The 23135-nt window shown below is 44.2% G+C and overlaps 1 protein-coding gene across 4 annotated transcripts in view; it reads right to left on the bottom strand.

Moving 5' to 3' along the window:
* Nucleotides 1-23135, bottom strand: part of DOCK5 (dedicator of cytokinesis 5) — a 132456-nt gene that overhangs the window by 45406 nt on the left and 63915 nt on the right. For all 4 annotated transcript variants that reach the window (XR_006287520.1, XM_037886154.2, XM_043536224.1 and 1 more), the window contains exons 13-28: nt 22933-23058; nt 22056-22180; nt 21115-21213; nt 19945-20017; nt 18154-18257; nt 16268-16457; nt 14002-14099; nt 12572-12661; nt 11308-11408; nt 9792-9926; nt 7701-7812; nt 6027-6097; nt 4658-4764; nt 2667-2803; nt 1958-2053; nt 583-681 (exon numbers count right to left, since the gene is read on the bottom strand). Coding sequence is in view for 3 of the 4 variants with exons in the window: in XM_037886154.2 (XP_037742082.1) it covers nt 583-681; nt 1958-2053; nt 2667-2803; nt 4658-4764; nt 6027-6097; nt 7701-7812; nt 9792-9926; nt 11308-11408; nt 12572-12661; nt 14002-14099; nt 16268-16457; nt 18154-18257; nt 19945-20017; nt 21115-21213; nt 22056-22180; nt 22933-23058 (1763 nt within the window). In the remaining variant the exon portion in view is untranslated. The remainder of the gene's footprint in view (nt 1-582; nt 682-1957; nt 2054-2666; nt 2804-4657; nt 4765-6026; nt 6098-7700; nt 7813-9791; nt 9927-11307; nt 11409-12571; nt 12662-14001; nt 14100-16267; nt 16458-18153; nt 18258-19944; nt 20018-21114; nt 21214-22055; nt 22181-22932; nt 23059-23135) is intronic.

Below are 23135 nucleotides of genomic sequence, written 5' to 3'. Positions count from 1 at the left end.
CTCTCCTTACAATGTGTATGATAATCAAGGTGGGCCATTTCCAGCCCAAATGGGGGGGGCGGGGGCGGGACGGACCTGGATTTGTGCTGGAAATGGCCCACCTTGATTGTCATACACATTGTAAGGAGAGTGATCACTTTACATAAGCTATTACCAGCAGGAGAGTGGGGTGGGGGGAGAGAAAACCTTTTGTAGTGATAATCACCCATTTTTTCATGGTTTGTGTGTATAAAAACGTCTTCTGTACTTTCCACAGTATGCATCCGACGAAGTGAGCTGTAGCTCACGAAAGCTTATGCTCAAATAAATTCGTTAGTCTCTAAGGTGCCACAAGTACTCATTAAAGTTCTGTTTTCACTCCACGTGGCAAACTAGTCCGATGCTTTGCTGAGTCAGCAAACAGCCAGCAGCGCTGTGTCCAGCTGGGGCGAAGCGAATGTTTCACAAACACTTGCAATATGAGGTATTCAGACTCCTCAGTGATGGGTGCAAGAGCCTGAACTTAATATAAGAGCTGGATAGGATAAAATTAGAGAGGCACACTACATGGACTGGGCTGCAGCCCGGGCCAAGATGACTTACGATAATGTCCTGTCTGGTTTTGAAAGTGCTGATGTAGTGGTTATAGTGGAAATCATCCATCTGTCTCAGGATGGCTGTCATGCAGGCTACAAAACTACCCTGGAATGGAAAAGACAAAAAAAGGACTTGGTAAATTATCTTTCTACACGAAGGCCCCAATTCAGCACAGTTCTGAAGCATGTACCTAATTTTAGTCACAGGAATAGTCTTCACAAGGATCATACCTTTGCTTTAAATCAGGCACCCGATTAAGTATTTTGCTAACGTGGGGTCTAGAAAGGCACTAAGGTCACTGAATGTGATTGTCCCCCCCCGATCAGTAACATCCGCAGCGTTTCATGGACAGCAGTGGGGTGATACCAACATATTAATCTGGACATCACCTCTCATAGGGTTTAAGTTTTAAGTCTGAGGCAAGGAGGTGGGACAGACTTTATCCCTTCAAGGACTGGAATTTGCAAAAAAAAAAAACAACCCCAAAAACCCCACCTTTTACGGCGAGAGATTAAGATGAAATTGCTTTGTTTCCTATAAATGCAAGTAGCAGGTTTTTTGTTTTTTTTTAAATTGCCCTGTCACCCTCTGAGCTACTGAGACACTAACAATTTGGTAAATATTTTTAAAAAATGCTCTTACCCAGCCAGGAATGTTTTCCCTTCCTATCGGATCACTAGTGCAAGTACTGCTGAGACTACAAGGGGTTAAGTTTGCAAAGCAGAACTCTCTTACATCCATTTTAAACCGGACCCTCCAAGTCTTCGTTATGAACACATCCGATGGAAACCATTTGCCAATGTCAAAGCCTCTTCTTATAAAGTGAATTTAGTGCTGGATTGACAGCCCTGGAGTTCTCTATCCATCCACAGACCAAGTATAGGGCAGGCCAGAACGGTGCCAACCTCCTCTTGTTTTCCTACCAACCTGCTTCACCCCAGACTTGGAGAGGACACCTACAGGGTCGAGGGTACATCGGCATCTGGTTCCATTCAACATCGGAACCAAATTAATTAGTGTTTCTACAATGTGGCTGTCTGACTATTAGGAACTGGACTGAGACTCAAACACACTGCACATACAAGCTACCAAAGAGTCACCAGACAGTAACAACTTGCAGTCACTACCGCCCCAGACATGATTAAAAATGGTGCCTTAGTAGAGTACCTCTCTCTACAGCCATCCAGACCCGATTTTAATAGGGCTGGGGCAGGCCTCCCATAGACCCAACAGGGGGCAGGAAACAGGACAGAGATTTTTTAACGCACTAGCACAATTTGCAGTCCATAGCAGGACAGACTGTGACGGAAAGCTCCCATCTGCTGAAGCGTCAGAGCAAGGGGTAGAAAGCAAAGAACAGAAGCCAGCAAAAGGCTCTCACAATATGCAGAGACTGTCTGCTCATTCCAATCACCGTCCGGTTTATTCTCCTCAGCAGGCGCTCCATGATCAGCTGGATGTGAACTGCAGTGGGCCCCTGAAGAGATTAAAGAAGCACGGGCTGTTTTAGATTAATCTCAGCATGGTCCATTCTACAGAGAGATTTGTTGTAGGGAAGGGCCAGGCTGACTGTGGCTATTTATTGTCAGAAGACACGAGAAAAGGAGACTCTTTGCCCATCAGAAATTCATTTAAATAGAAAGTAGTTTTACACTCCGAGACGGGGGCGGGGGAATACATCTCTGCACCAGTCCAGGGCCCAGAAAAGGGATTCACAGGAGGCTCATCTTCCCTATGCTGGAGCTGGATCGGCCCCCAGGGCAGCTCTAACTTGAGCCCCTTTTTTCTATATCCCCTACACGCGTTGCATCAGCAGGGGAGCACCTCTCTGGGGATGACCTGACCATGCCTTCCCCTGTTCTGTCCTAGAATGTCTTAGGTTCATTTTTGATACGTCTGATTTATCTTAATTCGACTCAAACGTCTCATGCCAATACCCAATGTGGAAAAACTTCTGTGAACATCTGGTCTCATTAACTCTACAAAGACTGGTTCTGGGAGGTGCACTTAAGAAGGTTTTGTTCCTCCTCTGACCTATACCAGTGTAACCCTACCAGTGAGGATGACATTAGACTAGAGCCCATACTCACCACATCCTTCCGGTCAAGCACTTCTAGAACGTTACTGAGGAGCTGAGAGCAGGCCTCATGATCTGGCTTGTTTGAATTGTCATCCAGTTGGCCACTTAGCTGATCTATTAGCAGAGGCAGGAGAGCATCTCTGCATTCTGAGAAATGAAGAAACAGAACAACGTATCACAATGGCCTAAGAATAATCTTCAGAGCCAAGTATAAGTGACCACAAAAAGAAAACTTTGTGCTCCTCACTCTGACTCAGTCACCAAAATTAAAATCATGTCACAGTGGTTCTAATAGGTAGATGACAGCGCAGATTGCCTCTCTTCTAATTAGACAGATTGCACGAGAGAGATTTCTCTCAATATATGTATTAGATGGTCCCATGGCTAGGACACTAACATGGGACTTGGGAGATCCCAGGTTTGATTTCCTGCCTTGCTTGACTCCCTGCATGACCTTAAGTAAGGGTCTATGGGTAAAATTTTCAGAAGAGACACAGGCTTTTAGGAGACTAAATCCCATTTTCAAAAATGATTTAGGGCCAGATTTTTCAGTTATTTAATAATAATATCTACCTCTTATATAGCCAACTAAAGATGCAAACAGGAGCTTAGTGGGATTTTCAAAAGCACCGAAGCAGGTTAGATGCCTGAATATCTTTGAAAATCTGGCCTTAAGTCACTTTTGAAAATGGGATTTAGTAGGCGCTTTTGAAAATTTTACCTGTCGTCTCTCTCTGCCCCAGTTCCCCATCTATAAAATGGGGATAATAGCACTTCTCTACCTCACACGGATGTTGCGAGGATCAGCACATTAAAGATTGTGAGGCGCTCCCCTCTACTCTGGGTTATGGAGGCCAGATAAGTACCTAAAATAGATCTGATGTCCATAACAAATGGTGGCTGTACACAGCACAGGCACCAGCTAATCTGGAAACTATGCAGCCTGGATAAAACCTGGCATGAACAGAACCCAGTATCATTAATTACAGATGCACAGACTCCTTTGAGATAAAGGAAAACCTCTACTGGCTGCAGTCATACTCGGGATTATAACCTCTACACATCATGGTAACACCAAGTACACACCTAGGGCTTTTCAAGCTCTCAAAGGGCTTTGCAAGGAAGAGTAGATTATTATCCTCATTTTACAGATTCGGAAATGAAGCAGAGAGAGGTTAAGGCCACAATTTTCAAACTTGGGTGCCTAAAATTAGGCACCTAAATCCACATTTACATCCTTAATAAGTGGCTCAATTTTTATTGCTGCCTGTTACTTAATGGCTGCCTCTCCAGCAATGTGTGTTCATGTTTTTGCCATTCTAGAAACCCTAGTATCTGCATCTGTGTTTTAACACCCTGGAGAAACATAGTACTGCTTCTACGTATAGGAGCAAAGAGCTATGGTGCATGGTCCTTAGTGATGATCTTAGGGATTGGCTCAACGTGCCCAACATAAGGGATCCATTATCTCACCGTCTCCTAACTACTGCTCTTTGCTAGGGAATACGCTTAGGGAATAGGGAAACCAAAAAACGTACCAATAAACCCAAAAGAAATCATCCTTATCCCGAGACAGACATCAAAACTAAAACTGACCAGGGGGTGTTACTGTAATTTTTATTAATTATCGGTATTGCGGTCATGACTAAGAGAGTCCACCATGGACCAGCTTCCCCGTGTGTCAGGTGTAAAACAAACAGAACATAAACTTGGTCCCTGCCCCCAAAAGAACTTACAATCTAAGTATAAGACAAGAGACATCAGATTGTGTCTTTGTAGTCCCCCATCTATGAGAGCGCATTGGTCAGCATATAGGCAGTGGCCTCAGCACACCAACAACCTCGCTGTTGCCAAGTTTTTTTGTAGGCATCACAGCAAAGGAGAATTTTAAGGAGGGATTTGAAGGAGAAATTTAAAAGAGAGACATGAACTTTACAGAAAAGTATTTGTTTGAGAAGGTGCATTTCCTGAAGTTTCTGGAGATCTCAATAGGCTACTCACCGGATTGTTTGAACAGATCGCTGTCCACTACCTTGGTCATGCAGTTGAGTTTCTGCCGAACTAACTGGTTGTCAGGGATACTTTGGATAAATTTGCTGAAGAGGATGCTAGAATGCAAAGCACAAGGTAGACAGACGGTCAGTATTTTCACCCAGAGAAGGCTGTTGACATGTTCCACATAATATTACATTGCCCTTCCCCTGCTCAAGCAGTTGTGCTATTGTGTTGAGAACAGTCTCAAGATAAACCGATGTGAAGTCTCATGTTATATGGTTTCAGGAAGGTCACTAAAGAACTTAAAATAAACTCAACAGTGACCAGAATCAGCAGATTTATACCTCTCAGATAATTAATCTAACATTACAACAAGTTGTCATGAAAATTCATCAGCCCAAGCACAGAACATATTTGTCCTTCCCTACCACTTTTAGAAAATATATATCTAACTTTCCTGCCAGAAATAAAAATAAAATGAAAGTCTCTCTAAGCAAAGAGGATTTTGCAAGGGTGCTAGATAACATATGAGGTGCAGCGGTGGCTGAGTAGCTAAGGTGCTTGACTACAAAATCCTGAAGGTCGTGGGTTTGAATCTCATGCTGAAAAGCCACTTCCAGTTCACCCAGATGCAAAATGGGTACTTGACCTGTCAGGTTAGGGCAGTCAAAAGTGGTCAGCCACGATGCTGGCCACATCGCCCCCTTGTGTGCCATTGGCAATGAAACTGACATGTCTTAATCATGTCAGCCCAATGAGCCCTCGTTGTGGGAGACTTGGCCATTTTGATCACCGCAAGCATAATCTCCCAAATATATCCCCCACTTCAAGGGAGATCACTCATTTCACTCCCAGAGCGAATTACATTTGGTGTCCTCTCACTATTATTTGCAAATTATTTACATCCGAAATAAGGCTCCTAAACGCAGGCAGGGAAAGCTATTTACACCGAGGAAAAGAAATCCACTGCACTTTAAGTTTCGTGCATGAATAAATTGTTTGTATCCCTCCTGTCTGGCCTTTGTCACCCTTTGGGCCTTGGCAACCTGAGACCTAATGATCCAGGGCCTGTGGAATCATAGTCACTGGGTTTCATCCATATGGTTTTGTAGCCCTTGAATTTTCAGTTTGGAGAAAGCCTCAGAACTCAGAGGAAAATTCAGCTGAAACACGCTAATTCCTTTGGGCTGCAGCTCTAAAACCATTATGTGGCTTCCTCTAAATCCTTCCAAGTAAACGCTCACATTAAATCATGCAGCTTGTGCAACGCAATTTAATTATTAAAATTAGCAGAGTTTCCAACTCCTCCCCCCCCCCCCCCGCAAAAGATGCATATTTAGTAGGTTTAGACAACAAATATGCTTAACACAATCACCTGAGCTCAACCGGATCAAATACCAGTTTGACGTCATTTATGATGCTCGGTAAGTATTTTAAAGCTGCGCCCTGGAGAAGAAAAAACATACAGGGGTTAGATTAATCCGTTCGTTGTAAAAGAGAACAAGCCTGAGGACTTGCTGCTCGACATCATTGGAAGAGGCTTACATCACCAGTGGTAGTATCTGGTCTGGGCAAAAGCAAACATGCAGACAACCCTAACCCTAAACCCTAACGCTAACCCTGTGCCGGTTCGTGATCTAATTCAAGCCTCTGCATCTGCACCTCTGCAGATCAGAGCTGAAAGGATGCTACATGAAAGACTTTTAGCCAGTGCCTAATTTTTGACTTTCTGGTTGTGAACACACTGCTGTCCGAGGGACTGGGCTTCTTGAAAAAATCAAAATGCATTGGACAGGCAAGCAGAGAGATGAGAAATACGTTTTACACTCTTTTTTGTTTTGTTTGTTTGCTAAAAATAAAGCCCTCCTCCTCACAGCATTGGCCTAGCCACAAGCTGAAAAAAACTTGAAAAGAAAAAGACAATGGTGTCTGACTTTCGCTCTTGTTTAAAACTCTTTGGACTGGACTGTAGCCAGCCCTTATATGGTCAGAAAGTCAAGGGGAGCTTGGACTCCACCCTACCTTCCATCGTACACAGCCCCCATAAGAATCACAGACCCTGTGCTCAACTGCAGCTCATTTGTCCCCACTCTTAAGAACAACTTGTTGAGACTGGTGTAAGGAGGAGCATGCGCTAGCCAACCGTGTGTGTGTGGGAGGGGGTGTTTAAGGTATGCCGTACCCCTTAAAAGAGGAGCAGCAAATGACTCCCCTCTGACAGGGAGTCCCAGGAAACACTGTCTCTGATGCAGAATACACCCAAGTGCTCCCTTTGCATTGCTCCTTAGAGGCACAGTTTGGTAGGTCCATGAACAATGCCAATAACAAGCTATCTAGGCACCTATGGGTCATCACAGCAGCATCTGAGTGCCGGTGTGTGACAGCTACTGAAGGTCTCCCCAGGGTTTGCTGTAGAGGCATTCTCCCCATCTGCTTTTGGTGGTGGGAACAAAAAATTCCATGCTGCAGGAAGAACGGCCCCTCACCACGCAGGCATTGGAGAGGGTGGTTTTTAAATCGATCAGACATTCAAATGCGAAGGCTCTCTTATCTAGAATCAATCCTTCCGGCAGAAAGTGACCAATGCATTTTGGCCAGAAGCATTTTAAAGAAGAAAGCAGCAAGTACGCCTTATTGCATGGCTTCTCTGTTCCTCACTCACTCAGAGGGCTTCAAGTAAAGTTCACGCAAGACAAACAAGAAAGCAGAACAAGTTAAGACACAGACAAAAGCTTGTTGGTCTTTCATTACTTTCCTTATCTACATTTGTTACGTTTATTTCCATATCATTTGCTGTCTGAATCATTCATAATCCCAGGTGTCACTGGCCAAACTGTTGTCCTCCCTACGACATTGTTACAGGCTGACTGGGTGTCAGCCTCGACCCCAGAAGCGGCTGCATTTCAATGCCAAGATTTTAGCGTTCGTCACAGTTGTGCAAAGCTTAAAGAGCTCAGCTTAATACTTGCTACACTTTGGGGGCTTTAATACTGATTACCTGTCCTCAGAATAGATGTGTACCACCATTCAAAACAGGCTTTAGACCAACCTTAATCTTGACAGCCTCCTCTAGCGGTCGGTCCATGAGGACATTGAAGGAGAAAAACAACTTGCGGATTGCATTGTTAAACTCATCCCCGTCTTCGTCTTTCCCATAAAACCTGAAAAAGAGCAGGAACGTCAGTCACATTGGCTATACACACCAATCTAGGCCAGAGCGAGGAATACTGCCACAACGGCTTAAATACGTTTTATCCTCCAGAGCAACCTCTTAAAGTGCTCTTTTGCTATGAAAAGTGACAGTAAAAGTGGCTGTGTGGGGTTCTCGATTTATTGTATCAATAATTTCCAGATTAAATCTGTTAAATTTAACAGAAAAAAGACTTGGGGGGGGGGGCATTTTCCAAACCACAAACTCAGCCTGGAATCTGAGAGTCAAGCTGGGTCCTTTCTGGCTTCAACGATCACCAACTTTGACGTTTAAATATAGTTTACAAATTCTGTTGATTATGTCCGAGCCAGAAGAGAATCCAGCTCATTCTACATTGGCTTTGAAGGACTAAGAGGAGAAAACAGTCCTGAATGGTTGCTGAGAATCGTGTGAAGAATGGTTTCGGGCTATGAGACACACATCGCAATCTGGCACATACTAGGACAGTGATGGGGAATTTCCTGCATATCCTTATTTATTAAGTTTAAATATCTTTGGAGTCCACTGTATTAAATTCAAAGTTTATGTATTATTGTAGGCTAGGATTATATATAATCTCTCTACGGGGGGAGATGTGGTATGAGGCTGGGAGGATTATATTGAAAAGGTGCCAGACAAAAGCGGACTTTTGGGACAATAAGTGTTAAGTGGATTTTCTGAGGTATACCAAGGGAGAGCTTACTGCACATTCCTCACCTCTGGTTCTGCAAAAACCCTGCCTTCTGAAACTACATCCTGAGGAGAGGTGATTGTCTGCTGATTACCTGTTCCCAGAGACTGCTGAACTGCCCAGCCTGGGTTCCAGATCTGAGACAGTTATGAACTTATAAACACAGGGAAAATGCAGTTGTGGGTTTTTGAAGGATTGACACCTACAAGAGTCCGAGGCTGGAGTTGGCAGAGACCAAAGTTGAGCCGTTTAGTATTGTGCAGGTTCTTTAATTGTTTTTAATAAGTTTTCTCATTATTGCTTCTAGCTTAAGAATAAATGCGCTTGCGTAGAAAGAGCTGTGTGGTAAGATATAACTGTGGGCCATTACTCTGTTCATAGTAAGCAAAGCGCAGATGCTGGCCTGTTTAGGCAGTCTGGCTTGCTAGGAATATCACAGTGTAGGCAGGGAACTGGGCAGCCTGAAAAAAAATCCAGTCGGGAGAGACACACATACACACGGGTCTTTGCCCAAAAGAGGCGACAGCTGGCAGCCAGAAACTCTTAAGCCCTTGGTGGACCATGGAGGGAGAATACAGGTGCAGTTGTCCTGAACTGTAACAAATACCATTAATTATTATTAGTGTTATCTTAGTGGCTACGAGCTCTAGTCCTGCACGAGGACCCCATTGCGTGAGGCAACGTACGAAGTGATCTCAAGTAGCTGACAGTGCATTTTAATGTCTACTGCAAAGAGCTCAGTGGGAGCAGAATCAGGCATCCTCCATAATGTGCAAACATTTCCATTGAACGGATTAATATAGAAGGGGATTTTTCCCTCACCACTAAAGATTGATTTAAAAAAACCTGAAGGGGAACTCTAAACAATCTGAATCTTCACAGAACCTCGCAGAAATACCCCCAAAAGTCCCTTAAAATGAGGAAGCTTCTTAAACAAGGAAGGCATTTAAAAAACAACCACCGAGTTTAGACTCCTTATCTGCATTGCAGTATGCAGCTTATGTAAGATGTGAATGATTAGAAAGAATTTCACCCCCAAGGAACGTGTTCTAAGTTGTTTTCCCTTGTTCTGATCAATATCTCCACCCACCCACACAGATCTCTCTACAGTCCTGGATGAAAGGCAGCTATCGATGTCTTTTCTTAATAACTAGGGGCATCCTCCGCTGGAGGAAATCGAAAGCAGGCTCCCTTGGCTAGAGCGATGCCCGTTTGTACCCTCTGCGGATATTTTGCACAGTCTCGAGGGTCTGCCTCACCTCAGGTACAACACCCGTGACTGGACGATGAATCGGAACAGATACTTCAAGGCTTTCAGGGCAGCGAACAGCAATTCTGTCTTGCTGGAGTCATCTGCATTTCGTATGTAATAGTTCAGTACTCTGGTGAGTTTCCTTAGGAAAGGAAAAGAAGAGGAGAATAAACGCAGGTGTAGTTACAGGAGAAGCTAAACCAGGCTCCCGTATCCCACAAAGGGACTGTGGTCTAGTGGTTAGAGAGCTAGGGACCGGGAGTAAGAGCCTCTGGATTCTAGTCACAGCTCTGCCACGGAGTCACTCTGGGACCTTGGGCAACCCACATGGGAGCAGATTTTCAAAAGTGCTCAGCACCCAGCAGCTCCCAGAATCTGGCCCCAAATGTGGGTGCTAAGTCCTTTTGAAAACTCTAACTTTGTGGCCCGTTTTTTCAAAGTGTTGAGCCTGGGCAGCTTTAATTAAGAATTTGGGAAGCCCATTAATTCTGAGAATCTCAGAACCTGAACACCAGATTCTTTAGCTGCTGTGGACATCAGTTTATCTCCATGTACAAAGGGGTAATGGCCCCTTTAATAGAAGGGCGGGGTTCCTGAGACTTAATTTATAAAGGGCTTTGAGACCCTTGGACAGAAGGTGTATAAGTGCATCTTCACTATTTAGTCTCTGGTCCCTGTCTAGGTAGAAGTTCAAGATCTCATAGCACTGGGGAGGATAATGTTCAAGCAAACACCTTTTCCTCCTCATTAACCACGCTCTGAGCAACCCAGGATATATCTGAGGGATTGCTGAGCGCACAGCAGCCCCTGCCTTCGCCTACCCCACTCGCTGCACTGCCAGGATCTAGCTCGTTGTTTGTCAAACCCTTTGGCGCACAGAGCGTATGGCGAGCACTGAATAATTCTCTAGTCCGCTTGGCATCATGGGGATGTCACACTGTAGAGCCAAGCTGGAAAACAAGGCAAGGTAACAAAGCGGCTGAGATGCAGCCCATCCATAAATCAGACCAAAAAAAAGGGTTTATTTTTAGCGAAGAGCAGTGAGGATGAAGAATCCTCCGCAAGCTGGGGGAGGAGGGGGGGGGAGGGAAATAACCCTCTGCTGACAGTGATTGTACAGCAAGTGAGGAGAAGGAGAAAGCAACCATTCAAAGGGCTTCGAGAGTTCCAGGCAATGTCAAGTCCCTTGGCAGCTGGTGAGGCAAAAAAGGTGCTAGCTTTTATCATTCCAAGAGACAGGGTCACAGTTCAACAGGACACCGGGACCAGTCGCTTGACTGGCTGTTTACAAAGGTAGTGCCAATGTTTTCCTTCGATTAAAATGAATTAGTTCAATCATAAATTATTTCTGCAGTAAATAATTATAATTTTCTTCTATTCTCAAGATGATCTCAGGGTGGGAACACATGGGTGTACATACCCTCTGTCTTTCACCCACTCACCTTAATCTCCTACACCCCATCTAGTCTATGCAGTAGCAAGAGATCACTGTGATAGCTAGGTTTGTGGTTACTGATACTTACACATAAGCCAGGGTGGTGCTGAAGTGCTTGTAAATATAAGTTTCAAGTACAGGGTTAAAATGCTGGAACTTGATGTCTCCGATCAGAGAAATAATAAATACCTGCCAAAAACACAAAAGGAAACAGAAGTACTGAACCGCATGACCTTCAACTAACTGTCCTGCAATTTATTCTAATCTTGTCCCATTTTGTTTTGCTGGTTGCTTGTGCTTGATCTGCTCAGCTTTAACGTTATAGATGGTGTTGCATATCTGCTGATAATGGCCATTTGGCCTTGGAGGGCGATCATGTCCCATCACAGAAGTTAGACAATGTTAGGCCTACTCAATGGACAGATGGGGAACTATAACGGTAAAGCCAGCTGCTGTATGAAGTAGCCCTGGTGATTTGGTAAGTGACACTTTGGTAAGTGACAGACTCTGTATGGTAATATTTCCGTAGCAGGGGGTTAGAGAGGCACAATGCTGCTAGAAGCACTGGTTTTCAGATGAGGCTCAAAAGTGAGGTTCTGAACATCTGGAGTCATTAAATATCCCCTTGCACTTTACATCGATAGTGCTCCTAATCCTGCTACTTTGCTAGAACTGTGGCTTGAGTAATTGCACCCTGCCTCCCTAAATTCCCACTGCAGTTTCAGCTGGATTCAGTGATCTTCAGTTTCTTTTCTAAACTGTCGCATTCTGTTGCTGAGCTTTATTAAACAATTGCTTCCTTGTTCCACAGGTAAAGCAGTCTCTCTACATAGACTGCAATCTCTTAGTAAAGTCTGCTGAATATTTTACTGGGATCTTCGTACAAAATGCTCTCTTGTTGAGAGGCACTATTGCCTAATGGATAAGAACTAGACTGGGACTCAGGAGATGTTGGGTCTCTTTCCAACTCTGCCACTGACCTGCCGTGAGACCTTGTGTAATTCACTTCCTCTCCATACGTCCAGTCTATTGGAGGATACTAATACTTTCTTTCTGTGTAAATTGCTTTGAGATCCACAGATGAAAAGTGTTATATGTAAGTAGCTAGGCATTACGTACATGTCAATCCCTATTCTCATTATATTCACGGAAATGGGCATGGTACATCTCATATCCTTGCCTTACATTAGCACCCAATGACTCCTGACGAGTATAAACAGCATTTAAATATAATTTCATATTTCTCATAGAGCGAGACACCAATCAACTGTCCAGTGGAAGCAATAGGAACCAGAATGAGAAGACAGGCTGAAATAAAGGTGCGTTGGGATATGCAGATAACAACCACTCACCAGTGCATTGAACACAAGGAAGTCATAGGTTTCATTGTCTGACATCTCCATCATTATGTTGAAAAGTGCATCAAGTGTGTCTTGTAAAAACTAGAGAGAGAAGATAATGGGGAAGCAGAAACAGAGGTTATTTCTGTTTCGATGCTGCTCAGGAATCCTCTCTTCTGGTCCCTTTCCCCCCAGGAGCTTAGGGAAAACAGAAAGGGCTTGATCCTGCCCAGCAGAGGTGTGAAAGCTGTATGTGTACAAATAGGTAAAAAGGGATTAGCAGGATAGGGAATGCAGAGGAGCCCAAATGTGCACTGTGCACGCTGATACATGTCTGCCAAGCTGCTCCTTCCTAGGAGCAGGAGCAAGGCCAATAAGAAGTGAGCAACTCTCCAGCATGAAGATCACACGTAAGCCCATATCTGCCATGCCCTGTCCCCTTTCTATCTGGCACAGTTAGGGAGTACAGGAGTGGCTGGCTGTGCAAGGGGGCTTACTCCAACTTTGCTCACACATAGCCTCTGCTTGCAGCGGAGCATGTCAACCTTGTGCTCTGTGCCAAAGGATCAAGGACAAGCCTTCCAAGCACAACATTCCTTTGGCAATCACCAGGAGTCCTGATTTTACGAACACGCCGCCTTAACTTAAGTAGCTCAGCAAGTAAGACAATTTTCAACTGACCTTCAAAACGAACCCCCATTTCACAGCCCCAGTAAGCCGACATATAGATTATCCAAAGTTAAAAAAAAAAAAAAAAAAGTCTCTCAAAAATCAGAATTTCATTTTCCCGGAAATTCCAATTTTCAGCTAAAGTTCTCAAGCCACTCAGACTCAGCCAATAAGTTCTTTGTGGCACAAACGGTCTTTTTCTTGTGTGTCTGTACAGCACCTAGCTTAGTGGAGTCCCAAGCCACGATTGGGGCCCCTAGATGCTACCGAAAATAAATAAATAATGATCAGGGTTTTCCTGCATATCATATTTTGCAAGAACTTGCATTGAATTCTCCCTACAGCCCCAATCCTGCCAAGTGTTATGAACATAAAGCCCCCTAAAACTTGTTACTGTCCATGCTATCTCTGGACTTTTCAGTAACTGCACATCTGTAAATGAGCCTGCGTGTTTTAAGCAAGTTAGCACACCCACTGGAATACTGAGATCACTGCCTATCATGCCGACCAGGCCTGTCTCATTGTTTCCTGGTGCTCCCCTGTCTATCTGTATCCACCTGTTGTCTCTGTCTTATACTTAGATTGGGGCAGGGACTGTCCTTTTGTTCTGTGTTTCTACCGTGTGTAGTACAGTGGGGTCTTAGTCATTAATGAAGAAGAAGAAGAAGAAGAAGAAGTAGTCGTCAAGGTTAAAAAGTTAAGCACGTGTCTACGTGTTTGCAAGATTGGGACCTAACTCTCTCTGTACACCAACAGAAGCTGTGATCTTGTACCTTTACAATTTCTCCTCCTTCCACGTCCATTAGCTTCTTTAGGTTGTGCGCTATGTGCTGAGAGTTAGAACGCCAGTTCAACAAACCCAGCAGGTCAACTACCAAGGACAGAACAATGACAATTAGTGACAGATTGCAAAGAACACCACAGCCGATTTACCCTAATGGCTGCAGACCAATAAAGAAATGGAAACAGTGCTTATTTTTCTCATCAGCTTATAAGAAAAAGTCATAATACTTTGTAATGGCTGTTTTGACTTTGCCAGAGTTGCCCTTGCTCTTAGAGACACACCTATAATTCAGTTGGAGATTGGTCCTGCTTTGAGCAGGGGATTTGACTAGATGACCTCCAGAGGTCCCTTCCAACCCTGATCTTCTATGATTTTAAATCTTAGCACATGAAACATGCAATTTTGCAGACTTCTCATTTACTTAAGAGAGGACACCCATAAGCTGGGAAATCCATCAGACTGAATGACTGACTGACAAATGTTCTTACGTTTCCTTCAGAGTTTTCAGAATGCTTCTTAAAGCTACATTTTAAGCCTCTTTTAGGAAGCGAGTTAAGGTTTGGGCTTCATTGATCACAGCTCTGGACCATCCAGGGACATCAAATTCAGTGACAGACTGTAGCTGAGATTTTCAAAACAGACTAGGGGATTTAGACACGTAGCCTCCATGAAAGCTACCAGTAGATGTGAGTGTAAATCCCCTAGACTGCTCTGAAGATCTCAACCACAGTCTGCAAATAAACTTGATCACTACCTTTTAAAGGAAGAGCAGGCACATAATATGCAATCAAGACACAGAAGGCCAAATTTAGTCTAAAGGAAATCTGAGTTGGCATAATTTACACTCTCTCCACCCCAAAACCACATAGTATGTTATACTATGATTCCCCTTCTAGATTTAGACTGACAGTCTCACAGTCACTTACTAATATGTGACCTATCCCCACATATATATTTTACCCATCACCACTGATTTTGGCCTTGTCTCCAGTTGAATACCTCTAAAACGTGCAGATAACACCAAGCTGGGAGGGGCTGCAAGCACGTTAGAGGACGGGATGAGAATTAAAAATGACCTTGACAAATTAGAGAACTGAGCTGAATTCAACAGGATGCAATTCAACAGAGACGACAAGTACAAAATACTTCACTTAGGAAGGACAAATCAAATGCACAACTGCAAAATGGGGAATAACTGGCTAGGTGGTGGTGCTGCTGAAAAGGATCTGGTAGTTATAGGGGATCACAAATTGAAGACGAGTCAACCATGTGTTGCAGCCATGAAAAAAAAACCAATGTTCTGGAGTGAATTAACTGGAGTGTTATATCCCTTGGGGGAGGGATAGCTCAGTGGTTTGAGCATTGGCCTGCTAAACCCAGGGTTGAGAATTCAATCGTTGAGGGGGCCATTTAGGGATCTGGGGCAAAAATTGGGGATTGGTCCTGCTGTGAGCAGCGGGTTGGACTAGATGACCTCCTGAGATCCCTTCCAACCCTGATAGTCTATGATTCTACGACATAAGAGGTAATTGTCCCTGGGGTGAAGCCTGGAGTACTGTGTCCACTTCTGGACACCACACTTTAGGAAAGATGTGGAATAAATGGAGAGATTCCAGAGGAGAGCAACAAAAATGAGTGAAGGTTAGAAACTCTGACCTATGAGGAATGGTTAAAAAAACTGGGCCTGTTTAGTTTTGAGAGACGACAACTGAGCAGGGAACCTGATAACAGCCTAAAAATACGTTAAGGGCTGTGATAAAGAGGACTGATCAATTGTTCGTCACGTACACTGAAAGTAGGACAAGTAGTAATGGGTTTAATTTGCAGCAGGGGAGATTTAGGATAGATATTAGGAAAAACTTTCTAACTTCATGGGTAGTTAAGCTCTGGAATAGGCTTCCGAAGGGTGTGGCGGAATCCCTATCATTGGAGGTGTTTAAGTACAGGTTGAACAAACACCTGTTTGGGATGGTCGAGGTTGACTTGGTCCTGCCTCAGCATACAGTGCTGGACTTGACAACTTCTCGAGGGCCCTTCCAGCCCCACATTTCTATGATTCACACTGGAGGACCAGAAGAGCGTTGCTCTACTTGCTAATCCCCTAACAGGAAGGTGTAAGAAGGTGCAGGTTAAACTAGCCTCTCACCTAATAGTGTCTAAGAGAGTCTTCGTGTAAGGGGGAGGGCCTAGTTCACCTGGCAGACAGTTCTCCCAGCACAGCATAGCGCTCACCCCACTGCTAGCACCAGACCTACCGTTCTGGGTCAGTTTGGTGGAGCAGATGAGAGTGGCGATCTGGAAGCTGTCCTTCGTGCTGTCTTTAGTGGGCGTGAAGTTGGCCAAGTGGTGCAGGTTTTTGCCTGGGGGGCCGTCCTTCTCCTCCTCCACTTTTGTGCCAGGAAGAGTTAAGTAGAATTTAGCGTCTTCCATTTTCTTGTTATCGCCCTGTTGATAGAACATAGTTGGGGGGGGGGGGGGGGTCATTTTCAGATACTGATAATACTCCATCTTGCCCCTGTCCACATAGGAGGCAGGCACTCATTAGCTACGAATACTCTCCAACACAGCAGCAGACTGCATGTTTTTTCCGCAGTTTTCACATCTGTTATGGACTGGAATTCTTTTTAAGTTGTGCATGGAAAAATCACATTCTATCCAAGGCACTTATCTGGCCTCCATCCTCAGAGTATCTGAGCACCTTGCAATCTTCTAATGCTTTTATCTTCTCAACACCCCTGCGGGGTAGGAAAGTGCCGTCACCCTCATTTTACAGATTGGGAACTGAAGCACAAAGATACTAAGCCATTTCCCCGCAAAACAGGAGCTTGTACCTGCATCTCCAAAGTTCTAGGCTAATTCCCTAACCACCAGACCAGCTTTCCTCTCTCTGTATTGTAGTTTATCTATACAGGTGAGTCGCATCATATGTGCATTTAATTTACGCGAATTCAACTATTTGCGCTCCGTGGGGAGCGGGGGGGATTGATCTAAGTTATGCAACTTCAGCTACGTGAATAATGGAGCTGAAGTCGATGTACTTAGATCGACTCATTGTGGTGTCTTCACTACAGTGAGTTGACGGCTGCCCACCAATCCAGCGGGTAGCGTAGGCAGCCTCTATGGGCTGTTGAAACCTCCCACCGAAGAGGGACAGCCTTCTCATCACAAGGAATTCAAAGCCAGCCAAGGCTGGCTTAACAGTTTTAGGAACCACTTCAACCTCAGAAACGTGCAGACGACTGGTGAAGCTGCATCTGCCAATGGAGAGGCAGCAAAAGCGTATCCCGAACAATTAAAAAAAAAATCTTCGAAGAAAAGGGCTATCCTCCGGAACAAGTTTTTAATGCTGACGAGACTGGGCTCTTCTGGAAAAAATGCCCAACCGCACGTACACTTCAAAATCAGAAAGACAAGCCCCTGGCTTCAAAGCAGCTAAAGACTGTGTGGTTGTGTTGTTTTGTGGCAATGCAGCTGGACATTTAATAAAGCCAGGCTTGCTCTATAGGGCTGCAAATCTCCGTGCCCTAAAAGGCAAAAACAAAAATCTCCTGCCTGCATTCTGGCAACCAAATAAAGAGGCTTGGGTGACGGCAGCATTCCTTCTGGATTGGTTCCACACGTGTTTCATTCCGGAGGCCAAGCGGTACCGCGAAGAGAAAGGACTTGACTTTAAAGTGCTGCTGATCATAGACAATGCTCCTGGCCACCCTGCGGCACTCCGGTTTGCTATTTAAGAGATTTTCAAGGGTAATTTTGACGAGACACGATTTTCGCCTTCTGCCCTAAAGGCAGAAAAGGAAAAGATGTGACTCCATGCCATTTCTCTACAGGCTGTCTGGGTTACAGAGCCAAATATAGCAAAAAAGTAAAATGGATTCACAAGCTACTACAAGAATGTATCAGACCTGTGTCAAAGTGATCAGAGATCCACCCAGTGCAACCTTATTTAACGGTGACTTATCCTGACCATAAATTAGCGTGTCACTGGTTCTCAGACTCTGGCGGTTAACAGGTTGAAAGGGATCTTTGCATCGGTGAGTAAAGTAGGGCTTGTGTTACCAGGAGACAACACACATGGCTGGGAAAGACGTTTCAGCTAGTACAAGGATTGCACAACCAAGGGTTTTTTTCCCCAAACTACCTTGTAAATGACTAAATTGTGTTTGCCATCCTGCAGAGTTGTTCCATCCGCATTCATCAGTTTCACAAAGGCCACCCCGAAAGCTCTCTCCGATTTATCCCTGGCTGCAAAGAGAAAGAACAGAATCTTCACTAAAAGGGACCTCTAGTCTGTCTCTTGGATTTTCTCCCAGCTCCCAACCCATGGGAAGGTTCCTTTTTTACTTGCTGCTACTAAGGAACAAAGCAAGAGTAATAACTTCTGTTTCAAAGGCACTATTTCACTGCAACACATCTCAAGGCACAATAGACCATTTTTACAATAAGATGGGAACACTTTCTTGTTAATGCCTCATTATGTCCAAATTTTCAATGGGTAGATGCAAGAAGAAATGCACTGCAATTTGCATCCCTACATAGGGGCATGCAATTCTGTATAGAGGTTTAGGCAGACATTTTCCAAAGATGCCTCATTTTAATGTTAATTGAGCATTCAAATCACTTAGGCAGTTTTGCGAATCAAAGCCTTAAATGTTTTTGTTATTTGCATTCCAATAGCTAGGAGTTCTGGTCATAGCTCATGGCTCCATTTTGCTAGGCACTGTACAAATACAGAACAAAGAGATGGTCTCTGCCCCAAGGAGCTTATAATCACTTGTGCATGTAATCAGAGGAATTGTGAATGCAAATGCATGCTTTTCTGAACTCGCACCTACTGCCTCTATTTTTGCAAATCTGGCACCACATCTTGCATTTAACTCTATGGGTTTGTGTCTGTGACAGACTGCTAAATAGGAAACCCTGCGTCAGCACTCTGTTCACAACGGCTCCAATCAGGCATAGCAGATTGGAGCTGATGAGGCAGACCTATGCCTAATTTGTGGGTGGGGCGGGGCAGGGCAGAAAGGCTAACGAAGCCGTTAGCCAGAGCCCACAAATAGCCAGAGGAAGGAAGTGAAAAGGGGGAAAGCAGGCAGTGCGAGGTAAATGCTCTAGTTACACTATGAAGGTGGTGGGACTCAATTATAAATAAACTGCACAGGATGTTAAACCAGCACAAGGGTCTCTGTGTGATTTGTTGACCAAGACAGAAGCAGGACCAAGGAGGCCCTGTTACAGTGTCTTACTGCCCTTTTTGGATCAGTTTCTCAGGCTATGATCTGATCTCATGGGGCCGCCCATGGCTCTGAAACAGCTTCATGAGATCTCTGGCTATTTAACTTTCTTATTAGCCTCTCATGGACTTGATCTAAAGTCCTCCTGCAACGAGGCCATCAAGACCTGAGTCACAGCGCATTCCGGCACTGACTTTTGTAAAGGACTTAGAAATAAAAGGAGTAGTTCAGCTTCTCGGCACCAAGGACAGGCAGTCCTGTTTCCCATTTTTATAGACAAAGCCATTTTAAGGTTCAAATAACTGTTTCTCTCCATTTGCATGTGTCATTCCCATTTCCTGCTTCCAATCAGTAAGTGGGAAATGCCGAAACACACCAAGAAAGGCTGCTGCTGCGGGATTTCCAACCAGAATCAGAAGCAAAAGTGCCGGAAATCCGGTGGGAAAAGCCTGTTTTCTTAGAATAGCAGCCCAGTTTTGCTCCCCCATTATGTTGAGGGGGCTCATCAGAAAAGATTCCCTTGCTGGTCCATGCCAATCCCAAACTCTGAACCATCCCCTTCCCAGCAGACAACAAGTTAGGAGGAAGGCCAAATGCTGGTTCCATCTTTGCGGGACGCTCAGAAACATACCTAGGCTATGAAGTGCACAATATACATGGGGGGAAAAACCTCCCTGATCTCTGCTCCAAGTACTTACATTCCTGTGATGATCGGTGACGGAACGTAAACCTCAGATGGCAACGACTGACCTCTTCAATTGCAATAGACACCTGAACATTACGTGAGGGGTCAAATAGAACAACAATTAGGGCTTCTCATATGCCTCTTATTCGGAGGAACACAAAATATTTTACAAACACTAACAAAGCAAGTCTCATAACATGCCCCAATCCCTCACGCTAAAGCCTTATAACCATTTTGCAGATGGGGAAAGTATAGCTAGAGAGATGAAGTACCTTACCCAATGTAACACATCAGCGGAAAAGTCAGAAAGAGAATCCAGGAGTTCTTGTCCCGGGCCCTACATTTGAAAACCCATCTCTACTTCTGTTTAAGATCTTCAAAGGATCGCAGGGAATTCAACAAGCAAATGCCATTGAAACTGAATGAAATTTGAGCATTTAACTCCCGTAGGCCCTTTTGAAAGCGTTACCCCCTCATCCTCTTTGCATTATCTTCATGAAAACATTTGCTAAAGCCGTTCAGCCCTGAATCCATTGGTATCTAGGTATTTAAATTACTTTGTGTGTGTGTGTGTGTGTGTGTGTGTGTGCGCGCGTGCAGATACACACACATGCACAAATATATGTGCATTTGTACTTTATGTTACTGGGAAAGCTCTTCTCAGATGCATCATCTTATAGAAGTACAGGTGGCCAGTTGGCTTGGCCAGGGTTATGCAATCAATCAGAGCCTCAATAATGTCTGGAATCCAGGACGCTCTCTCTCTTCCATCACGAAAAACGTTTAGGAAGTAAATGGAAGGGCCTTTTGAGGTTTTATTTTACCAAGATTCCAAGTGCAGAAAAGCAGGTCTGTTCTTTCCATTTCAGAGACACGCCCCCAACCCTGTCCAATTCAGATTAGCAGTTAAACCCTTTAGTTATCCCAAAGATACTCTGCTCTGTCTACAGCAAGGGTGCGGATGGTTTTTCAAAGCACACCACAGATTCAGTGATGATACCCTTTCTGCAGCTGAAAGTGGACCAGAGTCCTGTTTGCTGAAAAACCAGACAACACTGTCTCTCTAGACCATGTAGGACAACATGCTACTCTACATGTCCTCTGCTGATTCAAGGTTTGTTGATTTGTCTTATTCTTTAGGCTCCATGTGAAGGGAGCAGGACTGTAAAATACACACACTCACCTTTACAGTTTCATACCAGCAAGGTTGCTTGACTTGATAGTAAACAACAGACTTGTATTCGGAGATCCCTTCATAACCAGCACCTGGATGGATAGCTTTCTTTGGGGAAAAAGACAAGCAGAAGGTGAAGATCAAATAAAGTCAGGAAAAAATACCGAGGGTAAAATTTTCAAAAGCCTCTAAGTGACTTAGGAGCCTAAGTCCCATTTCAAGTGACTTAGGCACTTAGGAGCCTAAATCACTTTTGAAAATGGGACTTAGCCATCTAAATTATTTTGGTACTTTTTGTACATTTTACTTGTAACCTTCAAAGATTTCCTTACATCAATATTAATGTGTAAATTCAGTAGGACAGAGTCCTAAAATTCATTGTATAAAAGATTGGAATAATCTAGGGTTATACAGAGACCTAAAGCTCAGCATGCAGAGGCCTCTGTGAGACCCCTGCTTATTTTGGTAAATTACTGCCAAGACTACAGTCTAGTCACCAGCTGCCAAGGGATGCAACCTTCAGCTGTGCGCCAGCAGCTGAGTTGCCTACGTGACTAACTGAACCTTAACGCTCAAGTTTGGAGGAAGAAAAATCAAAGTAGCAGAGGTAAGAACAGAACCCACGAGTCCTGATTCCCAGAACCATGCTCTAACCACTGCACTCACCGTACCTATATCCTATGCCTCCTATTGATGTTTGAGGTGGAAAAGACCCATTATGTCATCTAATCCATCCTTCAACCAAAGCAGGCGTGTCCATTACATTTTCTATTGCTTTTCCCAGCAATGTAATCACAGAGGTCCCCTAGAATTACCTGAACTGAACAGTCACACAGTCCTTGCACAAAGGATCTCCATTAAGGGCCATCTCAGCTGGAGATCCTGCAGCAGCCCACTACGTGCATAAAGCAACATCTTTGTCACCCACCACCCAAGCAGGTCCACCCTACCTCCAAGAGGTTGCCATCTTCATCATGCACAGACATGGTGACCTCTACATTCTTGGGAGTCTTCTTCTTCCCTTTGTCAAACTCCCCTTCTTTCAGAGTGACGTAGATGTCGTTTCGAACATCACCTGAAACATTAAGAGACTCCCGGTGAGCCGCTTTTCACAGACAGCCAGCTGGGGAAAGTTACGGGGTTAACGTTTCACACCCCCGCATGGGACTTTGACCATGTTATTTCACATCCTTGAATGATACCAAGGGAGCTCTAGATTGAACCACTGGTCTCATCTTCACCTCAGTTTTTGGGTCAGACTCTACCACGTGCCAATCTTCTTGCTAATAATTCTTACGTGCATGACTTCCACACAACCCCTCTCTTTATGACCACAAATGGACTCATGAATAAAAGGCAAGGGAGCTTCATATTCCATTATGCCATGACCAAGTTTGTACCTTTTGTATTTCTCTTTCCTATCTGCCAGGGTGAATTCCTCCCTATGTGAATTCAATAGAACAGGTGGGGGGAAATGTCACAATGAAAGATGGCTTTTTGATTAAATGGCAACGTTCTTACAAAAAATTCCATTCATTGACATTTTTCAGGTTTCCTTAAATAAAATATAACAACAGAAACAAAACTGAAAATTTTCAAAGTTTTCACTTCTTGGATGAAATTCCGAAATCTGGCTGAAAGTTTTTGACAAAACAGGAAAATGTTAATCTTCTTTGAAAATTTTAGTGGAAAACACCACACACTTTTCAACCAACTATGGAACAAAGCTCTGCACAACAGGTAAATTCAGGATTTCTGTGTCTTCCTACGTCCTTCACAAGCACGGTAGCAAGTCAGAGTTTGTGCTCATGAAGATAAGATACCTACCGGGCAGAATAATCTCAGGGAATCCCATTTTGCGAGCCACTGCAGTCGATCTGTCGACAAGATGAGAAAAATCCTTCTGAACCTGGGCTAAGTCTCCAGGTAACAGCTTCAGGGAGACCCAGAGGCCTAAGAAAAAAATATGGTACTTAATAAATGTTTACTGGTACAAGTGCAATGTCTATAGTATGACCAAAAAGAAAAGG

Source organism: Chelonia mydas, chromosome 26, assembly GCF_015237465.2.
Source record: "Chelonia mydas isolate rCheMyd1 chromosome 26, rCheMyd1.pri.v2, whole genome shotgun sequence".
NCBI classification, from domain to species: Eukaryota; Metazoa; Chordata; order Testudines; family Cheloniidae; genus Chelonia; species Chelonia mydas.
Note: the sequence above shows the minus strand (reverse complement) of the source record. Positions and strands in the feature narration are given on the sequence as shown.